This window comes from Lampetra fluviatilis, chromosome 5 (genome assembly GCF_964198595.1).
Source record: "Lampetra fluviatilis chromosome 5, kcLamFluv1.1, whole genome shotgun sequence".
NCBI classification, from domain to species: Eukaryota; Metazoa; Chordata; class Hyperoartia; order Petromyzontiformes; family Petromyzontidae; genus Lampetra; species Lampetra fluviatilis.
In genome coordinates, this window is record NC_136279.1 from 1946625 (window position 1) to 1965335 (window position 18711).

An 18711-nucleotide genomic window follows, 5' to 3' on the forward strand; every position below is an offset into this window, starting at 1 on the left:
CGAGTGCGGCGAGCGTGGTGTGGCGCGAGTGCCGAGCCAGGCGGTACACCCCACCCTCTCGTGCAGCTCCGCGCGGACGAGCGCGCTGGCGATGCGCGCCACCAGCTCTTCGTTGCCCAGCAGCTCGGGGCGCGAGGAAGCGACGCGCGCCGCCGCGGCCGGGAGGCCGGCCTGCAGGTAGAGCCCCACGGCGCCCACGGCGTCGCCCTCGCTCTCCCGCACCTCGGCCGCGCGCCCGTCCTGCCCGCTCACAGTGAGCCACTTCACGTAGCTCCGCCGCAGGCTCTCCAGCTCTGGGTGACCCTGGGGGGATGAGGGATAAAGGGATGAGCGGTGAGGGGCCAAGGGGTGTGTAATAAGGGGGGGGGGGTGTTAGTGAGGAGTGCAGGTTGTGAGGGATGGAGAAGAGGTGTTTGGAGCGAGGGGTGAGAGTTTAGCCACCGCTAACGTATGTTGGCAGGTAACTGGGTTTGTAGCTCAATATGCTCAATACTACGCTACCACTCCACACGCATATAACCAACCCACCTTAGCCTCAGCGACAGCGATGCACTCATCCCACATGTGAAGGTTCTGGTACATCTGCATAGCCTCCTCGATTGCATTCTGTCGTCAACAGAGCACAGAAAATCCATGAGGCAGGACACATCACAAGCAGGAATGATGGCCGGTGGTCGAGACATCCAAAGTAGAGAACTTACTGCAGAGAGATGGAGCAACTAGATCAGCTCGTGTGCAGGAGCTATGTAGATTATTTCACTGTCTGCTGGTGAGGGATGGCGACGGCTTAGGAAGACCTTCATCCAGCAGTGGACAGATCACGGCTGATGATGATGCGCAGGGAGGTGGCATGCGAACCAGGCTCCAGGACTCACCTGCTCCAGGAAGATGCTCTCGGCCAGCTTGTACTGCTTGTCTAGCATGGCGAGCCGGGCTCGCACACGGTAGCTGTCGGTCCCGTCACCGCCCTGCACATGCCACGGGGCGCGGGGTCAGCCGGCAGTCCACTCAGCACAATGAGAGGCCTTTCCGTTACCCACGACCAGCGCACCAACCGTTACGACATTCACAATCATGTCAACCATGACAACTAAACCTACACCCTAAACTAAACACATTTTTTCTATTTTACCAGGTAAGGCCCACTGAGCTGTATAGCTCTTTTTCAGAAGTTACCTGGCTATCACACATGACAGCTCAACGAAGTGGCGTATCATGTGGGAATTTATAGCAGCTAAATACTCTCAACGCATGTTTCTAAATTTGGAGGTAAAAACCGGAGGACCTAGAGAAAAATCCACATGACCACCGGGAGAAAACGCAAACCTCAAATATACAGACATCAGGGTCGGCATCGAACCCACGACCTCCTGTATACCAGGCGAGGTAGTTAACATAACACCACCGTGGCACCCATAACTGCATCCAGCCACAATCATGTAAACACACAACCGCATCAAACACGACCAAGGAAATCACATCCGTGACGACTACTTAGCATTTTACAATGAGGCGCTTTTCCTTTCCCTTGTGTGTGCAAGGTGGTCTATTAGGCATGTAACAACTGACCCCGCTTCGCTGCGATGCGATTGTCACAATGCAGGGTCATAATTTAATTGTGTCAAATTTTTTCTCTCATTTGTTCTGTCTCAATTGTACAGTTTTGTCCGCTCCATTATCCTGAATGTAATGTTCGCGCATCGCCTGCATATAATTTTCATAAATCGTCACACAAGCAGTTTAATGTGTTCATCATCAGCGTAGGAATTTATTTTAATCGATTAACTGACGTATCGTCACATGGCTGTTAAGTTTACAACGGCACCAGCGGCGTTTGAATAAATCGCAGCTCAGAGCCTCATTGCCAGACGAAGTAGCACTCACAAACTCCTGGGCATCCAAGTCAGCGATCCGATTGGTTTCGCGGAGGAACTGCACCTTGGCCATGTCTCCCAGCGCGGCAAAGCACCTGGAACAGAAGCAGAGACCAGGGGCTCAAACCCCCAACTCGCGTGTCGGTGTGTGTGCCGCTGAACGCGACGAGCCACACCCCTCGTGTGTGCCGTGTGTCGTGATGTAGCAACGACCACTTTGTGAGTGGAGGTTAAGGGACTGTCTGAAAGTCACACGGTTGTGACTTCAAAATTATATTTCTAATTAACAAAACATCACTCATTACAGATATCCATAACAGAGTTTTTTTGGGTTAGATCGCATAAGTATATAAATGTGTTGTTAAAACCCGCCACCACACACAGCCAACTAGTAAGGGTTGTCACGTAAACAGAACGTGGCCAATTTGTCACTAATACAGCACACCGGTGTGTTGGAGAGTCAAGCCACAACAATTACAATCTGAGTACGACGTTTTGCCAGTAATTACAACTAGCTTCATCAGGCGACAGCCAGATTTGTGGAGAAGTCTAACTGTTTCGTTCCTTATATAGAGGCGTAGATGTGGTGACCACGCTTCTGCGCTCTTGCGCCACGTGGGAGGGGGGGGGATTACTGAGGCAACGTACATTATGCATTATGCGAGCCCTTTGAACTTGTCCTTCCTGACTATTGTGTATATTAAATAGCCCTTACTAGTTGGCTGTGTCGGGTGGTGGCGGGTTTAAACGACAGATTTATATATTTACGCAATCTAACCCAAAAAAACCTCTATTATGGATGATAATGGTCGCGAAAGCCTACGTGTTAAGCTCATTACAGATAGGCCGAGTGGTATTCTTCAAAAGAAAAGCTGTTTGTTGTTTGGATTGTCTTCCTGTAAGCTGTATGGCTATGGGCTCACTAAGCTTGCCCCCCACCTCTCAGCAATGTGAAGTTGTCGAGCTTCCAGAGCCAGGCGGCCAAGCGTCCTCCACATGGCCTCCGCCTCTGGTCCCATCTCTAGTGTCTCCAGGAACGCCACAGCCCTACCGCCATGCAGACACAACCACGATACAACCACAATCGCAGCCACATCAAATACCACCACACAGACGCAACCATAATACAAGCACACACAACCACAGTGAATACCACCACTACAAAGACAAAGATCCCCTGTATAGCTTTAACAGACTCTTGATTCAAGTGCTATTAGTGAGCACCTATGAAGGGCCGCACGTCACACGAGGGGGTGGGTGGTCAGCACCACACCCGGCCGTCTTTGTCTCCTGAGTGGCGATGTTTACACACTGCACCAGGTACACTACAACAACCACACAGTCATAACTATCACAATAACCACAACCACACACAGCCAAAACCCTGCCAACCACAACCATGACAACAGCACCAACATGACCACACACAGCAACAACCATGTCATATCCCGACCCCATCACAACCGCATCACACCCACGCAGCCACGCAAACTCCGGAGAGCTGACAGGGCACGCCGCACCGCTCGTGGTCGCCGTCGTCGATGGCGGTGCCGAACTCGACGAGCCCCTCGTCCAGTGCGTAGGACGCGGTGCTCACGCCCTCGCTCACGACCACCTCCGTCTTGCCGTTGTTCTTCTCCACGTCCACGATGTCTCCCTGGCGCGAGGAGGAGGAGGCAGGCACGCAGAAACACGCCGGACGTCACGTCGCTTCTGACCAGCACGCATTGGGGTCACCAGAGCCGTGTCCACGTAGCGCTTTGCAATGAGGGCTGGCTTTTCTGACCCCTTGTGCGTACAAGGTAGTGTGCTAGGCATGTAATGATGCACCCCCCCCCAAACAGCGATTCGATTAATAAATTCTGCACAATTATGGAGGAAAAATTTTACTTTGGAGAAAGAGACAGGTGTTAAAGTTATATTTGAATGCAGGGACAGCTGGTGAGGTGACTACAGCAAAGAGGGGAAAACAGTCTTCCAAGAAACATTGTCATAGGCAGAGGATAGCTTGTCTTGGACTGAACCTGTCCTGTGCATTGCCTAGATTTGCTCAGACTTACACGAGTACATTCTTCTGCGAGTGAACATCAGTATCGGGTGACAAAGCCAACCGACCGCGGTGCTGAGCACATCATCTCTTTCGTGCGCTGTGCCAGCCTTAATAGGTGCTGACGAAACAGCATTTGCTCCGATCAAATATACAAATGAATGTGGGATGTTTGTCTTTATCTGTACATGTTTACGTTTGTGTGCGTGTGCGTGCCAAGGAGCCACACCTTGATGGGAAACATGGTGACACGCTCAGGGGCGTCGATGTTGTACCAAACGCACAGGTTACCACGGTTCTGCGCCACCACCACGTCGCTGGCCGGCACCCACTGCACGTAGGAGCAGTAACTGAGCAGAGTGGTGTGGACCCCACTGTCCACGTCGTACAGGTGCAGCTGTGGACGAGGACGCAGCATCCGCGGGAGCACGTTTACATCCCCGAGGCGACCGCGTGTACCCCGATGTGATCTCCGCACCTCCGATTAGCACGGCTGGCTACGTACGGCTTGACATACATACATGCATCTCGCGTAGCCTTGTGCGGTCCATTATGTTGCCACGCGCACCGTGGTGCCATGCCCTTCGCCTACAACCGCGTTCTGAGATTGTGGGCCTCACGCCAAATGCTCAACGGATCACTCACTCTCCACCCACACACGCACTGCCGGAATATATTCATCGTCATTTTCACGCCAATGCAGTGATGTTACGGAGGTGCGTGTGACAGTAACTTTTAAGACTTTTATCTAATTACCAAACCGCTGAATTTGTGTCAAACATCTGAGTACTTACAGCATGGGGTCTGCTTCTACAAGAACAGTTTTTTTTTTTAGTGATGCTTTCCTTTTAAAAGAGAATTGACAAACATCCCATTGCAGCACCCTACTATAAGAATTTTGAGGCTCGGTGAGACTATTCTGAATAAAACAAAAATTAAATTACATTTGTATTTTTGCTCCATAGGCAAGCAAAGATACCCGCTCTTCTGACATGTGAATATGATTCTTAGCTTTTATTAGTACACTTATGTTACCCAGGGAAGCCTGGACCTCATGTCGGGGGTGGTGCTGCTGCTGTGTGCAATTACATTTGAGTAAATTGGAGGTGTATTTTCAGCATTGGGATATTTTCAGCCAGTACGATTTATGACGTATGAAGAGTGGAAGAAAAGTCTACCCCCAAGCGTTCGTGTCCAGCTCACCCGCAGCTTCTTGTCACGGAAGAGCAGCTTGCGCCCAGTCTCGCTGAGCTCCAGCCAGTCGACCTTAGTGTCGTGATTCAGACTGCCCAGAGCACACCCTGACACCAGGTCGACTGCACACGTACCGTGCGTGCACATACACAGAATTAATTGCACGTATGTTGAACTTCTTTAGCACCGTACATAGACAAACATGCTAATCGGAGGTGCGTGGGAAGGACAACAAACTAAACACAAACCAGTTCTAAAGAAATGAGTTTTCAATCTAGATTTTAAAGTATATAACTCCAGTGGTTTCCTCATATCGGAAGAGCGTTCCAGACATCAGAATCAGAATATTCTTGGTTCTTTCGGTAAAGTCATGTAGATAGAAAATAAAAAGAATAAAATATAATTTTCTATTTATTTTACATTTTATTTTATTATTATTTTCTATCTACGTGACTTTACCGAAATAACCAAAAATAGTAATTCCTGCAGTCACGAAAGTTTTAAGTCAAAATTTTTATCAGAATATGTATTTATACTGGAGGAATACAATGAGCTATAAAGGTCTTTTTCACAGATGTCTAGTATAAATATATATATAGTTAAGTACAGTACATACACAGTTACAGACACATTTACACACACACAACAGGTGAGTGAAAAATAATTAGCAGGTTTTTTTAACAGGAAAGGTCTCGCTGTTTCTGCCAAATGGCCTTCTTTGGAAAATATTGAGGTTTACAGAAATAATTTTAGATCAGATACACGTGTCAATCGACACCCTGGACCCACTTGCAAATGAGATGTTCCATCTCAAGGGATTTTAAGATAAGGAAAATACAAGACATATGTAAACACACATATATATACGTACACACACAATAATGTACACACACAGACACTGTTAAAAACGTAAAAGAACAAAGATGAATATGAAAGGTCTCACCTATGGCGATGGTTTTCAAATCAACGAGGTAAGCCAGCTTCTTATTGTTCTCCACCCCTCGCTGCTTCCGCTCGTTCAAACGCACGCTGTGGAGGTACAGCAAAAAGCCAGTCCCGATCGCAACACATGCTGGGCCTCTTTACATTGCCCTACCATCTGGATTTAAATAGTTTACTTCATCGCCAGCCTCTGAGTGCCACCCTAATGTCTGTCTCATTAACCCCTTTCCCATTCCGATGACGTACACATATGTACATGTACATCATCGGAATGGAATTAGAATAAAAACTTAAATAAAACAACTTTATTGGTATCTAGGCTCCCACACGGCCATGCGGGAGAGCGTGTGGCACAGTTTGGCGCCAGCTATCATAAAGTATGGTCGTGTCGCTACAGTTATGTGCGGTGAGTACAATGTCTTTAAAAACAATGGCGCTATGCCTCTCTAAATAAAGTTAATGCTAAACCGCTTGCACGTTCCGAGATTCAGCGGTGAACGGGACCCCACCCTGCAACTTGCAGTCATCTTGGAACAGGAAAGGGTGAACTTGCCGTCCTCCAGCCTGGACACGTCGTCATCCCACCCATCACAACCTCTTTTTCCTGATTACATCTACAATTATTTCTTGTCATGTCCCATTCCAAACTTTAAAATTAATTATCCGATCCTGCCATGTAATTCCTAGCATCCTCCACATGCACCTATGCAAAAGAACAGAATCTCCTTTTCCATGATGATGTTGGCGAGATGGATGGCAAAAGGAAACAACAGTGATGATGTTCGCGACAAAGAGATGGATGCGAGGCCTCACCTAATGAGGTGTGGGTTCATAAACTCTGTGCGTACGGAGCCCAGGACTTCATTGCTTCCATACTCCACAAGGGTCAGCTCACCGGCATTAAACACCATACACACCTGCATCGACCACACACACACACACCTACCGTTAACACCACACACACACCTGCATTGACCGCACACACACACCGACCGTTAACACCATACACACCTGCATTGACCACACACACACCTACCGTTAACACCATACACACCTGCATTGACCACACACGCGCATCTAAATTTGAACATCAAACACACTTGCAATGAACACCATAAGTACGTACACTGAAGTACATGCCCATGAAATTATGCATAATGCATTACACTACGGGCCTCTCTTTTTACTTACATTTTCATTTTCAAAGAAAAACTTTTCATTTCCACCGGAGCCCTGCCACGCAATCTAGGAATGAAAAAGAAAACACGAGGAACAAAATCACACGCTGCCTCAGCCGATTGTGGGTAATGCAAAATTATTACACCATTTGTTTTATCGCCACAATAATGGAACATTTAAGTCCATTGACGAACGAGCAATCCGGATCGACGTCCTCCGGTAGCATTTGCTTAAAAAAGACGGGCACGAATGAGACCCCGAGATTTAGGGTGGAGACGCCGTTCGCCACCGTCCTGATGTTTGATCTTCCACCCCAAAGCCAGCAGCCCACGCACCTCGCTGAGGCGGTTCATGGAGAGGTCGCCCAGCAGCAAAGTGTCAGACGTGTGCGCCACCAGGTAGCGATCCTTGCCCATAATCTTCACTTCCTCCACCTCGTAGCCCAGGTGAGACTTGAGGACGGCGCGTGTGCCTGTGGACAGGTTCTTGACGATCACCTGGTGTCGGTAGATACAAACTCGCTGTTACAGGCCGCATGCATGAACTCACCGTCACTGCACGAACTATTAGACCATTTATCAGCTCGCAATCATCACAATACACAATTGTGTTTTGTTCCTAACAATACAAACATACGGCTCTTATATTGGAGGTACAGATGAGTAGTCATATGTAGATATTGTGATGGCAAGATGTTGTGACATCCCTCCCCCATATGCCTGCGAGCACACCGCTAGATTATCACATGGTCCACTGGATATATAGATTAAGAACTCTGCTGTAAACCACAATTGGTTGAAAAATTATAATTTTATTCCATGCGCTCTGCTAATAATTATCATTATGATTAATTATTAGCAGAGCGCATGGGGTAAAATTATTATATTCAATTTACGGGAAGGAATGAAGAGCACCTCTTACCTGGCTCAGACCGACGTACGTCATCTCAAATTTGTTCTTGTAGATGGAGCGTCGCAGGCAGCAGTCAAAGAGCTCCACTCCCCCACACAGCGTGCCCTGCCCAGGATGCACATCAAAGATGGCTATGAGGATGCCGTCACACAAAAGATGAAGAATGTGTGGCACAACAGAGCTCCATTCTGCTGCTGGTGCTGACATGTACACATTGTAAACATAACGTTAATTGTTTTCGAGTCTGTCAACCAACTGGCCTTCTGGGCTAATGTAATCCAGCAGAATTCGTTTAAGCAAAAAAACTCTGGACTGGTTTCAACCTTGTTGGTCTCATGAGCGCATGGGAGGTGATTAGCAAGAGCACTCTATCTTAATAATTAGGCCCTGTTCAGCTAAAAAGAAACATATTTATAAAAACTAATTGTGTAACTTTGTAGATCATTTTGGGGGCACTGAAACACCATCATCATCATCAGCAACGCTCAGTCCACTGCTGCATGAAGGTCTCCCCGAGGCTGTTTAATATATGCTGCGATATGAATCCCCTGTGCAGGTTTCCCCCACTCTGCTTGCACCGCGCAGCATCGTGCGTGAGCAACGCGTACCGCGCACAAACGGGAGCCGTCTTTCTTCCAGGCGAGTGCCGTCACCGTGTACATGTTCTGGATCTCCTTGGGCTTGGCCTCGTCCCACGCTGATCGCCGCGGGCTCCAGTTGTACACGCGCAGTCTGCGAAGACAAACGGCGTGCACACACACTCTGGGTGATGGACTTGCTCACATTTTTTCATCCTCGCAGCAGCTGCTTTTGGCTAGCCATCAAACAAAGATGGTCACTGCACTGCGCGCTTTCAGATGCGCTTCTGCGGCCGTCTGGAACGCTGTTCCTTCAAATATTAGGAAGCCACTAGAGCTGTGCACTTTAAAACGTACATTGAATACTAATTTCTTTATAACTGATTTTGTGTTTCATTTTTTGTCCTTCCCCCGCAACTCAGATTCGCATGGTTGGCTACGTACGGTGTGAGAGAGGTTCAACATACGTACAATGAGTTGAGAGCTCACCGGTCATAGCTGCCAATGACCACGGACTGGGTGCTGGGACTGGCGGCCGCCACCGTGAGCTCCCGCTCCGTGGGGTCGCGGCTGTAGTCAAACGTCTGCAGCGTCTGGCCCTCTCGCCCATACGCTACCACACGCCGGTCGCAGCCCCCCGCCAGCGGGCCACTTGCGCCCCACGCCAGCGCATACGGGGGGCAGCTGTGCGTCGCAATCTTGCCCTGTGCGCCACGGCAATACATGTCACCTCAAATTCCGCTCACGTACGTTAAACACATGAGGGGAGGGGGGAGGGGTTTGTAACACAGACCTGGGATTCTCCGGAGCCCTCATCGTCAAAGAAGTAACGCACGATGGTGCCGTCAGCATGCCCAGACAGTATTCCTTTACCTGACGAGCTGAAAGACAAATCACAATCACTTATATGGCCTGTTGCAACCACTGAGATCCACACTACTGTTGAAATTTACACTTTAATTCAGATTTACACTTCCGTTACATTACAACGCATGCGAGCAGTGGCACCGACTTCATTACATGTTGCTTACTTTGCGGTCAGGGACACGACGTAGGAATCTGCTCCGTAGATGGTCGAGGATTTGTTTGTCTTGACATTGGCCAGGCGCACCTGTGAGCAATGAAATGCACGAATCACCGCGTGGAACTCCCAAGTTGCACGTTAAATAGTGTTGGAGTGTAAAGGGACGGTTGAGAATGTGCTGTACATGACTACATAATCTTATCCTAAAAAGTGAAATCAATCAAACATTTACGCACACATGTCAAATGGGTAGGAAGGCATTTTGATATACAAACATTTTGTGCACACAAATTATACATTGTCGCGAACATTCATATTAATTATGACTTCAAAAGGGAATTCCATTGATATGTTAGAGAAGATTCCCCTATGAGTGGAATGAATGTTATACAAAATATTGTAGAATTTTGCAAAAGGAAACCATCATATGATCTAATTTGTCATCAAGTACGGTTTAGTTGACAATAAGTAGATTAAGTGGATAAAGTGAGTGCATCATTAATTTCATTGTGCAGCGATCTGTGGGGAAACTATACAAGACTAAAAGTGGATTATTCAGTGCTGCTAAAAACCACGTCAGTGTTAGGGGCAGGACGTCTCCCTTTGCATCGACTGACAAGTTTGGGACTGGTGTTGATGCCCAACTGTCCTGCATGGCATTACTGTTGACAAAGTGAACCCAAAGCACGACCGGAACCCTTTACCTTTCCTTCAGCGAGGCCAAACACAATGGCATGTTCCATGGGCCATATGAGAGCAGTGACAGCGCTCTGCAATAAAAACATTCCGCAACCATCAGCCAATGCCCTGCATGCAGCGGTGACCTAGTGGGTAGCGTACTGTTACTATGAAACAGGTGAGGCTGAGTTTTATTTCCAGCCACGGTTAAAATCAGCAGCGAGTGATATACAAACCAGTGCTGGGCCCTCCCCGCCTTCACCAACCCACACTGACCCAGCTTAGTGAAAAACGGTCAAACAAACACCATGACAAACACTGTGTGGGGAGGTCCTCATTTAGCGGAGAATTGACAAAGAGGTGCAAATTGTCCAACCAGAGAGCAAAAGACATGACATTGAGCAAAGCACACGCACACGAGGACTTACGGTTTGAACGAATTTGTTGCAAATCACTTTCTTATCTCCCCTGCAAAAACGCAAAGATCAGATATTTTGGAATTAAACAATGTAAGATCACACTGGTTTACTGAACAAGAGAACATTCAGTATTGAATCATGAATCAGTTTTGTGGCACGGTAGCAAAGCATTTAGCTCACAATCGCAATGCTGCAAGGTCAAATTCCGGTCAGGTTTCAACTGAACCCATAATCATTTTCAGCATGATAAAATGAGGACAACTTTGGGAGAGGCAACGGTGGTTTTGCTATAGATTGACTGGCACCCGTCAAAGTAATGTGGAATTTTACCACTGTTGCAGGACAATAGATAAAGTACCAACCCATGCTCATTTGTGCAGATACTTTGACTTTGCTCAAATACTAATTTCTTGGCAAAGGATCTCTTGGGGACCCAAACTAACCAAAGTCAAGCATGCCATGTGCGAGGTTCAAACGTTGTGCGTACAACACCAAGTGACAGCCCTCACCACTCCTCTCCGATCTTGTAAACAAAGATGATGTTGTCCGTCTGCCCAACGGCAATTTTTGTGGAATCCGGAGAGAACGCCATTCCTTTCACCATGTAACTTTTCTTGCCATACTATATTTCAAATATACACACACACAGTAAGACAAAGTAAAATATATTACAATGGAGACTTGTGGCGATGTGGTACAGTGGTAACAGGCTATCTGGCTCAGCGGTAATGCGAGCAGCTCGCAATTGGGAGGTTGAGAGTTAAAATACCGGCCAGGGGTTGATTCAGCACACAATCCCACTGGGCTCAATAAATGCAGCACAACTTTGTGGTGAATCGGAAGGTTGCGAGTTAAAATACTGTCGGTGGTCGACTCAGCAATCCTAGCAGGGTCGATAAAATAAGAACCGTACTACTTTGCGGAACAATGTGACAGTGGTTGTGCCATATGGATCGACTCGCCCCCGCCTGAGGAATGTGTAATTTTCACCACTTGCTCAGGACTATAAACAGGCGGAAAAGCACCTTCTCAATGATGATTTCATTTGAGAAGATCAATGTGACTCGGCGGTGTCATGGACGGCACTGGGTATTTCAGGGGGGGCACTTGGGGGGGGGGGCACTTGGGGGGGGGGTGCGACTCTGGGGAAGGGGGTGGTGACGCTTGGGAGTGGGGGGCGACACGTGGGGTTGGAGGGCCACTCGCTCTCTGTGGTTCCGCGTGCCTTGGCGTCGGTGGGTTTTGTAGAGAACTTGTCGCGCCGCTCTCCGCTCTCATCGTACAGCAGCACCACGCGGTCCACCGTGCACACCGCCAGCTTGCCGTTGTTGGGCGCCCACGCCATGCACGTCACCTTGGCCGCACCGTTCTGGCAGCATTACCACCACCGGAGTTGCGTGGTCATTCGCCGTGTATGCACTCGCGTATGTATGCGCTGGGCACATGCCCAGAGCAATGTTATTATCTTACACAGAGTACACAGAGCAATGTACTGCACTCAACTACACATATACAGCACAATTTATACATTGAAACATATTTGACCTACTCACAAACAGAACGATGTTTCTTCTTTCGTATGGATGATGTAGATGCAGAGAAACAACTACAATTTCACATCCACAGAACGATGAACCTACTAAACGCATGCACGGCAGCAGTATATGATGTCCAGAGCGATGTGTATTTCACACACACACACTACTTTGCACAGTACTAAGATGCAAAGTCTCCATGGCCCGGATGTAATGCAGTACGCACACGGCACCTTGTAGCAAAGCTCATTCGCGCGACTTCAGTGGGCAGGTAAGGGGACAGCGAATGTCAACAGAGGGGAGTTTGAAACCCCGTCCATATCAATGGGCCCTGTGGTGCATGATTCTTTAAACTATACAGTACATTAAAAAAGTGTTTTTATTTTTTTTTACCAGGTAAGACCCACTGTGCTATATCGCTCGTTTTTAGAAGCAACCTGGCCACAAATGATAGCTCAACTTATTGGCTTAGGGGCCGTCCATAAATGACGTCACGCACCTGGGGGGGGGAGACATTTGTGACGATGTGTGACGATGGGGGTGCCGGGGGTTGAGAAATGTGACATCACATCAAAATGCGCAACTTTAAATAAATATAGACAACACGTTCTACTTAATTAAATAGACTTTTTAATAAATGTTTTCTCCTACAACATCAGAGTGCAGCGCCACATTAAATACGCACTACAATGACAATAGTTTAAAGCGATTTGAAACATGTTTTATTTTGTTTTGGGGGGGGGGGGCGAGCTTTGTGACGTCATATTTGAGGGGGGGGGGGTCTGACTTTGTGACGCCGTGTGACGAAGGGGGGGGGGGTCAACAATCGTCCAAAATCGCGTGACGTCATTTATGGACGGCCCCTAAAATATCACGTGGCGATGTATAGCAGCCAAATACTCTAAACGCGTGATGTGGAGGGGAAACCCGGAGAAGATTACACGCGACCACGGGGAGATCGACATACAAACTGCAAATGCACACGAGGCGTCAGGGTTGGGATCGAACCCATGACCTGCTGTACACCAGGCGAGGTAGTGAACATCTCCTAGCCGCCGTGGTTCTCTTGAGAAAGATGCCCTTGGAAGGGTCCTTGAGTAAACTGGATCTCCTTGGGAGTGCCTCTGGATGTGGTTCTCTGGGGGGGTCCCTGGTGAGGGAGGACCCGTGGCGACGATTCCTGGGGCACAGTCCTTGGGGACATGAGTATATAGACCGGGTCCGTGGAGAATGATCCCTCGAGCAAGGAGAGCCCCCCCCCCCCCCCCCTGGGGACGAGGCTGAGCCCCCCTCTCACCTGGGGCGTCAGCAGCGTCTTGAGATGCCGGAGCTGCATGGCTGCTCCTGGGGTGAATCTGGGGAGTCGAAACTCGTCTCGCTCCTCCTCCTGTCGCCTGGAAACTCTCCGCTGTCTCTTCTCCGCTTCTTCTGGAGCCTCTCTCGGCCCTCCTCGATCTCGCCCTTCACTCTCCCCGCAGCAGAAGCAGCAGCGGCAGCAGCAGCAGCGATTCCTGGGCCGAGGCTTCGTCTCCCGGTGACGTCACGACGCGTGCTCAGCGACGCGTTACCATGGCGACTGGTGACGTGATGGGCCCCCACTCCCTTCCCACCACATTCACCCTCTCTCGGTCACGTGACGCCCCCCCCCACATTCACCCTCTCTCGGTCACGTGACGCCCCCCCCCCACATTCACCCTCTCTCGGTCACGTGACGCCCCCCACATTCACCCTCTCTCGGTCACGTGACGCCCCCCACCCACATTCACCCTCTCGGTCACGTGACGCCCCCCCACATTCACCCTCTCTCGGTCAAGTGACCCCCTCCCCCCACCACGTTACTCCTCTTTCAGTCACGTGACTCACACCCCCCCCTTTCTCACAGTCACGTGATCCCCCTTCTCCCTCCCCACCACATTCCCCCCCTCCCACCACATTCCCCCCCTCTCACGTGATGCCGCCACTACCACCCCCCCTTTCTCGGTCACGTGACATTCCCCCACCATCACGTGATCCCTCTTTCGGTCACGTGATGCACCCCCTCCCACCACATTCCCCACCACACCCCCCTCTCGGTCACGTGACACCTCGCCACCACACACCCCCCTCTCACGGTCACGTGACCCCCCCCCACCAATCTCCCCCCCCTCCTCTCTCCCCGCCACGTGTTTTTGAGCTGCCAGTAGCGGCCGGTGTTCATCAGAGGGCGGTGGTGAGGCAATGTGTCTCAAAGCGGTGGGTGATGTTACATCCACGAGGAGACGGGGATGTATCTGAACTCTGAAGGCCGAGAGGAGTCGTGAAACTCGGAGATGGAGACGTCAGCTCGTGTGCCACGTGCGTCGTTACGTGGTAGAAATCGTGACAGCTGGCGACGGCTTTCATCCAGCAGTGGGTTGACCATGGCTGGTTATATGCACCCTGCAGATGCACTGCACCTACTTTGCCATCCTGTAGAGACTCTTTATCACATTCTTGGTTCTTTCGGTAAAGTCACGTAGAAGGGAAATAATAAAATAATATAAATATAAAACAATATCAGGTGTGAAATCCACAGCAAGAAAATTTTCTTTATCACCTCAAAATATTTAATATGCATATTTTTTACGCAGTTGAATTCATTGGAAAACGATGTTCCATGGAGAGGTGATGTGACTTTTTTAAGTGCATTGAAAAATAAAATAAAAGTTACCCGTGGAGATGCCGGGGATTGAACCCGGGGCCTCATACATGCAAAGCATGCGCTCTACCACTGAGCTACATCCCCGCACGTCTCAAACCCGCGCGTAGGGGCTCTTAACTCTACTACACCCACGCCTCGTATCAAAGATCCCCCATGTAGCCTTAAACAGACTTCAGAATAAAGGGGTTTTTTTAGGGGTGGGTACGTTCGCGTAAATATAAATGTGTCGTTCAACCCGCCGCCACGACACGGCACAGCCAATTTAGTGAGGTTTGTCACGTAAACAGAACGTGCCAGTTAGTTTATACAACATCAGCACACCGGTGGTGTGTTGGAGAGTAAACCCACATTTAGCATGAGTCGTGACGTTTCGCCAGCGAGTACAACAATCAGCTTCATCGGGAGATTTGCCAAGATTGTAAAGAAGACTGTTGGGTAAAGTTCTGTTAGCGAGTCGTCCTCATGAAGGTGATGGATGTTGAACTTCTTTCGCACCGCACGTAGCCAACTCTGCTAAACGAACTAAACACAAAAATCAGCCCCAAAGAAATTAGTTTTCAATCTTGATTTCAAAGGGGGGGGGGGGGGTGGAGAACACCACGCCCGGCCGCCTTTGTCTCCCCAGGGGCGATGTTTCCTACACACCGCACCAGGTACTCGATTGAGGCCGAGTCGACCTAGGGGAGGCCCAGATAATCGTGAGCGGCAATCATCGTCACGTTGCTAATCTCTCACATTAACATGCTTATCTCTCACATTAACATGCTCATCTCTCACATTAACATGCTAATTCATTCTCTAGCCCCGCCCACTTTCCCTTGGGTTGAGCCCACCCAAATCCGATATAAACTAATTCTATATCAACTCTTGTTGTAGCAGCTGTTTCTCCTATGTCAGCAGTTCTCCTGTTGTATCTGCTCCACCTGATAACGGTCGCTTGTGTTGCGATCGAAACGTCGTGATCGATTCTTTTTCTACCTACGTGACTTGACCGAAAGAAGCAGAGTAATAACATGCTAATTTATCTCATTAACATAATTTATTACATTAACATGCTAATTTATTACATTAACATTACTAGCCCCGCCCACTTCGTTTATGACCCCGAGGACGTCACCCTATAAAGCAGTCTGCATTCAGCAGCTTTCACTCTTTCCTCCTGATGACGGTCGCTTGTGTTGTGATCGAAACGTCGTAGTTTTGTTTATTTCATATTTATTATTGAGTTGGGCATTTTTGAGTTGGGCATATGTATAAACCACTCGATTTGCAAATCCCTCCCATCGCTTCAAGTCCCACATTAAACATGTCCCCACGTGAACACGGCTCATCAATTGGCCGATAATGCCCTCACATATGGAGAGGACCGCAGAGCTTGGTGTGACGAACATTTGACGTCAGCTGCTCACCACGTGGTTGTTGTTGCTGCTTCCTTATTACAACCTTGCTCAATTCAAATAAATGGTGAACTCGTATTCAATGCAGCATAACTCTGTTAGTGCTGTTTGTTGCCGGCCGTTCAACGTCGTGGGTCATTGCTCAGCAACTCCAACTACTGTAGCTGCCGGTAGGATTTTAGTGCAGTGCAAATGTAGTTCAGTGTTTAAGACCGATGGGCTTATCAAACCCGACTAAACTGGCTCTGAGATTACTTACCAACCTGAGCAGTAGTCGGTGGGATTCATACCGAGCCCCCACAAAGCCAGACGAAGGCCACCTTCTGGATTCCCCGGGTACGAGGAGGTCGTAGACCGGAGTCCACAAATCGGACCGTACATACCGTATCGAGTAACACATTCCTCCTGCGGAGAGAGCTGGTAGGAACGTTGGGTTGCTCGGTCAATGGCCAGGGTCAACGGCGGCGTGGTGTATTCCGCAAATATGCCCGACTGCGAGGGCGGGCACAAGCCGGCGTGAGTAGGTTAAACGTTGAGTTTTATAAGAACACCACAAAGTGACTAGTCCCTCCCCACCCAGCCCCACCCCCCACCCAGCTCCTCCCCACCCTCCCCCCACCCAGCCCCTCCCCTCCCATTTTCGGATACAAGACAGACGGACGGACACAATAACCAGAAGGTTCCTACCAGTATAACGCCTCTCGCTAGAACCGTGTGGCTCACTGGTCATGGTGCCCTCTGTTCTCTTAGACCTGGGAAAATTTTACCACGTAGCAGCATTTCGCGACCACTATTTAGATTCGTAACAAATTTTTGTTGTTGCTGCGTGGATTGATCTCCCGGTTCTTAAATAAAGGTTCGGATTCTGAAGGTACCGACCAGTTCAAAGCAGGCACGTTTATTCACGTGGCAATTTTATAAATTCTGTGTCGGGTGGAGGAGGGTTTACGACACATTTTTAGTTACGCATTCTGACCCAAAACTCAATTATTGACCTGGGAAATATTAAATTATTTGGTGATGCTGCTGCCTTGGCAGTGGTGTAAGAGTACACCAACAAAAAATACATTCGTCAATAAAACTGGTCTGGAAACTAAAAACATTGTATGCGACGTAACTGGCAATAAATAAAACATTAATATATGCCCTACGGAGATATAATTTTTGACAACACAAGCGAGGGCAGGTACTGTGTTAATATTGCAATTCGCATCGAGTCTTTCCTGCTCGGCAAGATAATTAACTGTTGTTCCCTCACGTGGTAATTGCAGGGACAATTTACAAAAAACAGTACAAGTTTGTCCGATACATCACTAACAATACGACAGTAATGTAGTCATTTACGTACATTTGATGTACAATGTTGTTTTCATTTTTGTTGTTGCTCAAGTTGTTTATTCTAGCGAAGAGTTTTTTGTGAGAGGGGAGATTGAACAACGGATAAAGGGGCATGCTGCCAAGCAAGTCCATTCAGTGAACCTCCATTTTGTTAAGGGCTTTGAACTGCGGTGCAAGGAAATGTGGCAAAGGAAATTCGCACAAGTCGTCGCTACGAAGCGCAACTTTTACATGCATAAAACACGATTTGTTGCCCCAGGGTTGTAATGTGTGGATGTGCGACTAGAGACATTGGTGTGGAGGCAAGGTTGGTGGATCACAGATTGCGGTTCCCAATTTAGCATAAATGGTCACATTGGCAGCACAGCACCCAAATGACCTTCTATTTAAAGCTTTCGTGACTGCAGGGATTCATCTTCTTGATTCTTTCGGCCACAACGCAAGCAGTGTTGTGGCCGAAACGTCTTAAGAATTGTATTTTTTAAAATTTCCTTTCTACGTGACTTTACCGAAAGAACCAAGAAGATAATCGACCTTCCTGTATGGATTTTGAGTGTTACGCCTTCGTATGCATGGGTCTTCTCCAGGTTCTCAAATTGGAAACAGGCGTTCCTGCAGTGGGCATTATTTACCATGGGCAGATTATCCTGCACAGCATCAAAACACACCACATCCCCTGGATGGAGGCTAGCACACACACACACGTTCTCACTGCCAAATTATGCCTGAATGCTTGCCAACAGATGTTAAAATAGATCCGACCGATCAACTCGATCACTCTGGGTATTATAACGAGGCTGTTTAGATTTTATATTTTCCTACAACCTAATCGACAAACGTTCATGAATCTCAGATGCCTGAAACAAAGCACCATCGAGTCTGGTTAGCACTTGCATGGGTGATCAATGGGGCCT

The 18711-nt window shown here is 48.5% G+C and overlaps 1 protein-coding gene and 1 non-coding gene across 2 annotated transcripts in view; both read right to left on the minus strand.

Moving 5' to 3' along the window:
- Positions 1-13971, minus strand: part of IFT172 (intraflagellar transport 172) — a 35664-nt gene extending 21693 nt beyond the window's left edge. The window contains exons 1-22 of the mRNA XM_078856359.1: positions 13680-13971; positions 12073-12216; positions 11357-11469; positions 10857-10896; positions 10455-10520; positions 9758-9837; positions 9520-9607; positions 9216-9430; positions 8757-8880; positions 8158-8253; positions 7572-7733; positions 7249-7302; positions 6871-6974; positions 6059-6144; positions 5125-5237; positions 4151-4318; positions 3395-3531; positions 2814-2921; positions 1885-1969; positions 876-968; positions 529-606; positions 55-303 (exon numbers count right to left, since the gene is read on the minus strand). Coding sequence (XP_078712485.1) covers positions 55-303; positions 529-606; positions 876-968; positions 1885-1969; positions 2814-2921; positions 3395-3531; positions 4151-4318; positions 5125-5237; positions 6059-6144; positions 6871-6974; positions 7249-7302; positions 7572-7733; positions 8158-8253; positions 8757-8880; positions 9216-9430; positions 9520-9607; positions 9758-9837; positions 10455-10520; positions 10857-10896; positions 11357-11469; positions 12073-12216; positions 13680-13718 — 2442 coding nt within the window. The 5' untranslated portion in view covers positions 13719-13971. The remainder of the gene's footprint in view (positions 1-54; positions 304-528; positions 607-875; positions 969-1884; positions 1970-2813; positions 2922-3394; positions 3532-4150; positions 4319-5124; positions 5238-6058; positions 6145-6870; positions 6975-7248; positions 7303-7571; positions 7734-8157; positions 8254-8756; positions 8881-9215; positions 9431-9519; positions 9608-9757; positions 9838-10454; positions 10521-10856; positions 10897-11356; positions 11470-12072; positions 12217-13679) is intronic.
- Positions 13972-15074: 1103 nt separating this feature from the next.
- TRNAA-UGC (transfer RNA alanine (anticodon UGC)) lies at positions 15075-15146 on the minus strand. Its single transcript has one exon. It is a non-coding gene; the product is annotated as a tRNA-Ala (tRNA).
- Between the last annotated feature and the right edge of the window lie 3565 nt (positions 15147-18711).